Here is an 8,968-nt window from a genome sequence, read left to right as displayed (position 1 = left end):
CCGATTGAGGTCGTCTAATGGAATATTTTAATAATCATTTTTGTGTTGCGACATAGCAGCGCGCCGCACTCAAATATGGTTTAAAGAAACAAAAACCCGCGGACAATATATATGGAGGAAATTTCAGGAAAATTTGAGAAGGTCGTAGTCATCGTAGCTAAAAAAAAAGAATGAAAATTCTGAGCCTTCATGCTATAGTCCGTTATGACAGGAATATTGCTAGTTTTACTCATTGTGCTGTAATCAGTCGTACTAAACGTGCTGACTTACTGCTTCGTGGTCCGCCGTAGCTAAAAGTAGATGAAACAAAAGAGCACGCGCTTTTGCGTCACCACTAAAGGCGTCTTCGTCATTTTTTGTGCCTCTTTTGAGGTACACTGCTCAAGTGTCCCAGGGGGTGCATACTAAGGTGTTTTGCACGCTAACACAATAGTTTGTTCACCCGTTCAGAACCAAAGTAGCACCCAAGATTCTTATGCAGATGCACATGATAGCCTTGGCTTCTTATGCGCCATAAAAACCAACGCAAGACAGAAACCTTTAACTTATGTAACTTAATTAGTTCCTTTGGACGTCGAAACCTAGAGGTGAAATTTTATTCCTCTCTTTTGCCTGTAGGAGTTTCCAAGAAACTGTTCAAGCCAAGCTCTGTGGAGGAAGCGGCAGCCCTGAACAGACTCCAGGCAATGGTACACAACCGATATAGTTTCGAACCCGACCATCGACGACTCGTTTCGATGTAGGCGATTGATTAAATTGTTGATTGGGAAAATATTATTCCCCAACAGAAAAAGCCAAACACCCCGCCCCCGTCACGTAAATGAAGAGGCGTCCATCTGCTGTGCGATTTCAGTGCATGTTAAAGATCCCCGGGGAGTTCTAAATTACTCCTGAACCCTCCACTACGGCACCCCTTTCTCTCTTCCTGCTTTCACTCCCACCTTCTCTTCTTCCCTTACGGCGCGGGTCGAGTTTGCACAGAAACAAGTACAACAGATAGATTTCCATTCTCTTCCTATTGTTATTATTAGTCAGGTTATGTAATTAATCTGGCTTGGAGTATACAGAGTTTAACGGTACAAAGCAATGAATGACGCCGTAAAGGCGTGTAATGGAGGGATCCAGAATAATCGACAACCTGGGGCTCATTAACCTGCGCTGACAGCGCATGTCACATGGCGCCTTACTCTACGCCTGCAGTGAACAGCGACCGGAACGGCCAGGTTTAAACCCCCCTCCTTGACGTTTAGGAGTTGAGGGCTCTAACTACTGAAGCTACCGTGGCGGGGCCAGACTATTGTCAGACGCCGAAACATCATAGAGCTTCCAGTATCTTGGTCCAGTAAAAAGGTCGTGCGTGAAATTGGAATCCAAGGAGGATCCTGGCAAGAAATAGTTGAATGACCTTTCACGTAATAATCTGGGATTTGGTTTGTCCAGTGTAAGGGATCACGCGTAACGCAGTCATGGGGGTCATACGCGGTCATGTATTCTAATGAGGTGATTGAGAATGTATGGAACTTGTGTAATGACAGTCTTTTGTAATTAGATTATTTCGTCGCAGTGTTTTTGGACAATTATTGTAATACGTACATAGCAATGCATATTGTTACGTATGATGTGGCTAATTTGAATAAAAAAATTTGGTTTACTCTTAACCCTAGTTGAATAGCGATAGCAATTGCGGAAGCGTCTTTTGTCAGCCACATAATTCCCCTACCACGCCTTATCAGTGTAAGATGCTACATTATTGGGGAAATTTAAGCGAGAGCATAAGTTACCAGCCTTCCTCTTCTTCTTCTTTTTCTGCTTTTTTTCCTTCTTTTTATCCTCGGCTGTTCAAGGTAGAGCGTGGAGTCCCTCATGCTTGACTTACTTACATTGCGCTAACTTCATCTTGTGAAAAAGTGAACAGATCCTTCTCAAAGCGAATAAGCTGTGGCTGCTCGCACCCACTGCTAATTAAACTGCGCTAGTCGTCGTCGGTCAGCTTATTCTTCGGAGGTATCTTGGGATCGAGCTGTAACTTGTAAGAAATGTATTGTTGAACCAGCAAAGCAGGTTAACTGAGAAGCAGGTATGGAAACAGATTCGTGTCCCAGAGCAGCCATGAAACACTGTTTTGGGATGATCGAAACGGACTTACTGTTGGTCAGTGCGGGCTTAAGAACTAAGTTTGTAGGTAATCTCTCGCCTGCAGTTAATATCAATCGCTTGCCTAGATCAATTCAGATAATATTGGCGATGAGCGCGAAAGTTTGTCCAGAAATAGTTGTTATGATGGCGTTATCAACAAACGTTGCCGCTGCTCAGAGCATATCAACGTCTCTGTCTCTGCTGCTCATTATGGACACGTACTGTGAATAGCTACTGCTCTGCAGCGAATAAAACCCGAACCCTGGAAGCACTTCTGAATCCTTCGATCTCCTCGCTTCGAAGATCGGTATGTAGACAGCAATTACATGACCTCACACCACTACTTGGAACGTCAGCACATGCGCTCAAGGAGCGCGCAGACATACCCCTTACGTAGTAGATTTCTCAGACCAAGTCGCCACAAAGCCGTCAGCGGTCGACGATGGCATCACAGAGTAGTTCGATATACGCGCAGGGTAAGACCGAAGCTGCCTGTACGCAATCGCTGCTAAATATTTCTCCACCTTTTTCATTGGTTAGAGTAATTTTTATTATAATTGGGCCAGTAGGCCTCTATGAAATCAGAACGAACCGAGAGCCAAATATATATTTTTTTAAAATCTGTAGGTTAGTTTATGTGATACTTGGGATAACACTACACGCTGAAATCTCTATTTGCAAGGTTTGTTCTTTGTTTGGTTGGGTCAGTACGCTCCGCGAACCAATGTAGGCTCGTAGAGCTGGAGCACGTTATCGTGTTTCTATCGTATGTAACAAATCACGATATTTCAGACCACATGATTCCTGACGCCTAATACCACTTCTTAAAGTTTTCACAGTGTAGTTAGGGGAGGCCCAGTCGGCCCGAAAAGAATTCGAGACTAAATTTCTGCGTTTACAAAACCCCTGGGTCTGAAAACGCTGGTCTCCATGCCAAAGCGTTGGCTTGCGCACTGATGCTTCTCTCGACTCACTTGTTCACTGCGTAGAGTAAAAAATTCTATCCATCGTGACACGAGTGTGAACCATGTTTACCCTAAGTGGCTTATTACATTCAAAGCGTGGCGCTTTGGTGCCTTCAGTCTTACAGATATAGTCCTGTGAGCCAGAATCTCCAACGAACAGAACGTTTCTTCCCTCCAGCAAGCCAGGCAGGCAGAAAAAGTCGAGAGTACTGAAGTAGAATCAACCTATTGGTACATATTCGAGAATACATCAGCTAAGGTCATAAATAATTGAAATCCATCGAAATAATTTTGGACAGTTCGACTTGTTCAGCTTTATTTAAAAATGCTCTTTTTTCATATAGAATTATCAGTTATAAAGATCGAATCATTATTTGTACCCTGGCTTACTCATTTCATCGTCAAATCGAAGGTTGCCGAAGCGAAATTTTTGCAGTTGCACTGATCAACATTATTTCTCCAGTCAATACGAAATCAAAAAGCATCGACCACTGATGAGACTAGCGTTCACTAGTTTTTAAGTACTACTTGATTAGTCATATTGTCACAGCGTAATAGATTTTTATCAACAGCCCTTAACAAAATGTTGGTATCTTGAAATGCATCTGCGATAGACTGAACAGAACTCACACAAAGAATGTTTTCTTCTGCAGTCAGTGTCACCACCGGGACGAAATACAGCAAAACAAGGCACCTTCAAGAGAACGGCAGCTATCATATTCTTGCTCTTCGCCACCACAATCGTGGCCATTATCGTCGCCACGATCGTCTTCTACCTTGCCCATGAAAAGACTAGACATGACCTCATTCCTCCAATTTGCGCCACTAAAGCCTGCTTGGATCACTCACTTGGGCTAGGCCTAAAACTACACAACAGCCAGGAAGCCTGCAAAGATTTTGGGCAGTTTGTGTGCTCCCGGTGGCTGCACAACGACACTCGGTACAGTGAGCCCACGGCAATTTTTCGCTTAGCGTACTGGCTACGCGAACGCACAAAACTTCGCGAAGACCCCAGTCGTCCCGTAACGAAAGGCGTGAGGCAGATGATGAACGCTTGTCTTCGCTTTGAAGGCACCATAGCGGACATCGACGACTCGGAAAGCATAGTTGAATTCATGAGCAAGGAATTATTTCCCTGGTTGCTAGACTCTAATGATGCTCGGCTTGGTGACCCAAACGATTATTCAGTGCCTCTGAGAGCTCTGGTCAACCTGGCCGCTCTGTGGGTCACGCCATTGTGGTTCTCCGTGGAACTAATAGAGCCCTGGCATGGCACCGCGCAACGAAGGTCGGTGTCCATGAGCCCATCTGTCATACCATATATTTTGGACGCCATCAATACAGAGATTATTAGGTACGACTTCTATAAAACCGTCGTCAACCTATTTTTATCGGGTACCTTTCGAGAGAGGGCTTTGCCCGCATTCATTGAGTTTGCAATGGCAAGCGTTGAAATTCAGCGCTCTATCTGCGGAAACCTGTCACTCACGTTCACTGAGACACACCCAAAACCTCGGTTTCTGGTCATTCGCCAGTTTCCAGCTTTAGTGTCTAAACTCCAAGCCCGTGACTGGGTCGATGCCTTCCAATCCGCTTTTAACGTGAAACCAGAGCTAACCGAAGAGGACACCCTGGTGGCCACCGACGGTAAACTGTTAGCTGTGATGCGTGTCCTCTTCGAATCGTACTCGGCCCGGGAGGTGACCTTCCACACGGCATGGTGGTTCATTCAGCTTCTCGGTCCAATCGTAAGTAGCTCAGTGCAAGACCTCTTCTCAAAACACCCTCTTTCCGCTTACTACTACCCGATTGCTTGCCGTATAAACGCTGTCAACGTATACACGCTTCTTTTCTCTGGTACCGATGACCGTGAATTGTCCAAAGATCACAGGCTCATCGTTAAACTTTTGAGCAACGTGCACATGACTGCGCTGGCGGAGATCAGGTCCTGGTCCACCCTGGACACAAAAGCAATCCATGCTGTCTCCACGCGGCTTCAGAACACCAGCACTATGATAAGGCCACCCCAAGAATATATGACCAACAGACGCCTTGAAGTCCTGTACGGAAACGACCACGGAACGGCACAGAGTTTCTTCGAACACTGGCGCAAGAGTGGTGAGCAGCTGCAAAAGTCACTCGGGAGTGAAGAATACCAGGCAAGCCTGCGGTTGTTCCGTTTCCAATCGGCACACCTGGCATCATACAACCCCGTGACGAACGTGATTTCCATCGCCGTGGCAGCTCTCGCAGCCCCGTACTACTCGAATGAAGGCACCGACGCCATGGTTTACGGAGGCCTGGGATTCTTGTACGCCATGCAGGTAACGTGGAGTAGCGAAAATCTAATACCAGATTTACATACTTAAAATGTGAGGGTTCGGCTGTTTACTCAAGCAAGGTGTTGAAAATATAAACTTGGAGAGAAACAATGAATAGGACAATTCTGCGCCATTTGTGTATTCCCTGTCCGTCCTATTCCTTCAGCCCACTGTTTCAAAGCCGGGCAAGCGTAATCAGACGTAAATAGTTCGGCAGGGCAGGAACACCTTTACAGCCGTATATGGTGCGCTTAAACTATATCGCGCCATGGTACTATTCTCAAGACTATAATCAAGATATGGCACTATACTCAAAGCGAATAGTGTAATTTTTTATAATCTAGCTTGAGTGCGGTATTCTTAAACTTGCTATTTGGTGTTTAAGGAATGGTGTTTGTAACATGGTTTCCGAAACGCATTATTCTTCCTTGTATGTGCATATAATGAGACTGTGATAGAAGTACGGATAACTGATATTTATTTCACAACTGTCATGTGAACTTTGCTAAAAATGCATAAACCGGTATTTTAATCTCCACAGTGCGCGACCCTTGGTGGATATTTTTAAGCGAAATATAAACAGGCGCATAAATGTGTGAATAATCTTCCTCCCAGCGTACCGACGGCGTGCGCATCATAACGTTGCGAAACCGTTAGTGTCATATGTACAACCGTTGTAAAAATTGCACAGCCCGCGATGCTTGAATCTAAGGAGTGTAATGGCTCTCGTAAAATATCCATGGAAGCCCAAAGTCTCGTAGGGATAAGCTCAAGAGTACCTTTCACCGTAGATGGATTGGAATCCTTGGCGATACATTGTGCCCCTGGGAAGTATATTTTGACAGAGGGTGTAGATATGTCTGTGCGGCATTGACGCTCCGTGATAAAAAAAAAAAACAATACTTTAGTCTGACCATTGCAATGTTGGCAGTGCTATCACGACCTCTGGGAAAATTTTGAATGCAGACAAGGGAACTTTGTGATAGCGTTCGTTTTATGTCACATATACTTCAGATGGTGCATTAAAGTATCGCTTAGTGCCAGAACTCCAAAACGAACTACGATAGTATTTTAACAACCTGCAGTATTACAATGTGTAATTTTATATCCGTCGCATGTACCCCCGCAGCTCGCCCGAACCATCAACGCGCTGACAATTCTGCTCAGCGACGATATGTCTCATACCCCATGGACACCGTCTTTGGACACCGTTAACACTGACAAAGAGAGCACCCAAAACATCGGCTCTCCCGGGCGAGCCCTGTGGGAGTTAGCGCGCTGCTCGTCCAACGTCACTTCCGGTAGCAACGTGACGGCTCTCTTCCCTTTCCTTCCTGCCCTGAAGATTGCGCACGCTGCCTATCTCCGCTTCCGTAGCGACGATCGGGAACTACGTCTCCCGGGAATGGAGGAGTACAGCGCCGAGCAGGTCTTTTTCATCACAGCCTGCCACGTGACTTGCAGGGAGATGAGTCTCCGTCGCCGTGTGTCGCCCGAATGCACCGAAGCCGTGCGCAACTATGAACCGTTCGCAAAGGCCTTCTCCTGCCCCTCCGGGTCATCAATGAATCCGGAGCAGAAGTGCGCCTTTCTGTGACGGCACATCCGGTTCTTGTTGCGTAAGGCGCACCAAGGCATTTGTGGAGAGCGGCGTGGCTCCATCTAGGGGGAAATACTTTTTACTGTATTTTGTCAAACATTTGTTAGCTATGCGCTAAGCGCACTTTCTTTAGCAGCTTTTATTTGCATGTTTATAGTAGCTGTTCTCACGTAATTCGCAACCAGAATACAAGGCTATTTTCTGGAATGCGCTTACAGAATGTTGACACGCTTTGGAAGCCGGCTTAAGGTTCTTGTCCACACAATGCTTCAATTTTTTGTCTTTGTAGTGTCCCAGCTGCTTGTAATGTTGCTGATGTTTACACAATTCTAGCACTCTGCACGAAGTTACATTAGTTTATTTCTTAACGGTGGTGATTTCTTACAACGCTGTTAGTGGCTTCGAAAAGCACTGAATTCGTTTTATTGACCAGTTTCTTCGCTCTTGAGGACACTGTTATTTCTTGAAGGCTCTTGGAGCATAAACTGAAGGTACCCTAACCTCATGCACAGGACTTTCCACACGAACAAAAAGGTCCAGCTAATACACATAGGAAATTATTCAGTTTTATCAAGTTCTAAGTTTCCTTTGATGTGACTGCTAAAAACTCATTCTGCAAATCTATTTACCTCCGTTCGCTGCTTTGCACATTTTGGAGCATGAACTTCAATGGGCTCAGTAACCAAGTGTGCACAAAAATCTTTCGAACCCGATGTCCTGTTGCACCGATTGTAGCTGAAGAATGGTCCATTTAGTTGCCTTCAGAAGCTACAGAACTGTCATCCTCTCCCCTTAATTTGCGCTATTGCAATGTCTGCACATCATGCGAGTTTCTGCATACCTGGCAATGGTGGCTTCGTTTCTGTTTAGCTGGCATAAGAGTGTGAGTCCGGCACACGGAGATGACTACAGTAGCAAATGTCAATGAATCAGAGAAGCTGCCTTGTGCACTTTTGTAGACATTATCCAAACCGTGTCATATATGAAAGTGATAACGTGGTTATAGTGTTTATTGTGCGATGAAGCGCTACTTTGTGTGTTTGTACCATTGGACATACTTTTTGAGGACTATGGTCGCCAAAGCTCGCTTGTATTTTTATCTGATGCCAGTAATGCTTCTGTTTCAATAGCACATTAAACTATGTTTGCTTAGGAAGGTTAGAAAGTGTAACGTCTAACTGAACGATAACCCTGCCTCCTCACTTGTTCGTAATAGACGGCCGATGGTTTCCAGATGTGCACTGTTTCTCAATCAAGCCAGCCGATGAGGTTTGGATGCCGGAGCTCTCTGCTTGTAGCATCCAGTATACTTAGAGGTATCCACTGAATATGTGGCCGCTCTTCACAATACAAGTTAGAAGTGTAACGCCTGCGTTGAAGAGTGAGCGGAATAGGCATGACTTCATAGAAAAGTGGGGAAGCATTGTTAGGAAGCCAGAATATTTTTAGTGCGAAGGTGAAGGTTAAACCTTGAAAGATATATGCTGGCATACGTCACAGGCGCTGGCTGGCCAAAACTGGGAAGTGCATTGGACACCTCGTGCGTGATGGTGTGTCGGATCGTAGGGGTAAGCAGCTGGGCTGTAGACGACGGGCGCGGGCCAGACATAGGCCCAAGCTGTAGCTGGAGCCCTCATATCGAACGAAATCTTTGGTGTGAACCAATAAGTCGCGGCTCACAGCCAGGCCAGAGATGGACGAGCAGATGCGGGAGGGTGACGAGTGCAGACGCGTTGCTTGAACAACTCTTCGAAACTGTTACAAAGGTTGTATACTGAGGCCACCGTGGTGGGGCTCTTTGCCCACAGCATGCGAAATGCATCAGCACCAATGCCCTTTGTACGCGCAAGGCTTCTTGAGCGCGTAGTTTCCGCACTGCGGGACGACCGAAAATGACCGTGAACTTTGCCTTGAAGTAAGCCCAGGTTGGTATGTCGGCCTCATGA

At 45.8% G+C, this 8,968-nt stretch overlaps 1 protein-coding gene across 1 annotated transcript; it reads left to right on the top strand.

Moving 5' to 3' along the window:
- Nucleotides 1–5,023: 5,023 nt before the first annotated feature.
- LOC146181067 (neprilysin-11-like) lies at nt 5,024–7,019 on the top strand. Its single transcript, XM_084575690.1, has 2 exons — nt 5,024–5,425; nt 6,552–7,019. Exons 1-2 carry the CDS (start codon nt 5,024–5,026, stop codon nt 7,017–7,019), a joined length of 870 nt encoding a protein of 289 aa, XP_084431816.1.
- Nucleotides 7,020–8,968: the final 1,949 nt, after the last annotated feature.

The sequence above is a fragment of the Amblyomma maculatum genome, chromosome 8 (assembly GCF_055883805.1).
Source record: "Amblyomma maculatum isolate TAMU_Amacu chromosome 8, ASM5588380v1, whole genome shotgun sequence".
NCBI classification, from domain to species: domain Eukaryota; kingdom Metazoa; phylum Arthropoda; class Arachnida; order Ixodida; family Ixodidae; genus Amblyomma; species Amblyomma maculatum.
This window is presented reverse-complemented; position numbering and strand designations above follow the sequence as displayed.

Excerpts from the sequence above, each read along its gene's own strand:
- LOC146181067 (XM_084575690.1), top strand. The coding sequence starts at position 5,024 with ATGACTGCGCTGGCGGAGATCAGGTCCTGGTCCACCCTGGACACAAAA. Across the intron at positions 5,426-6,551 it reads GATTCTTGTACGCCATGCAG|CTCGCCCGAACCATCAACGC; the intron begins GTAACGTGGAGT and ends GTACCCCCGCAG.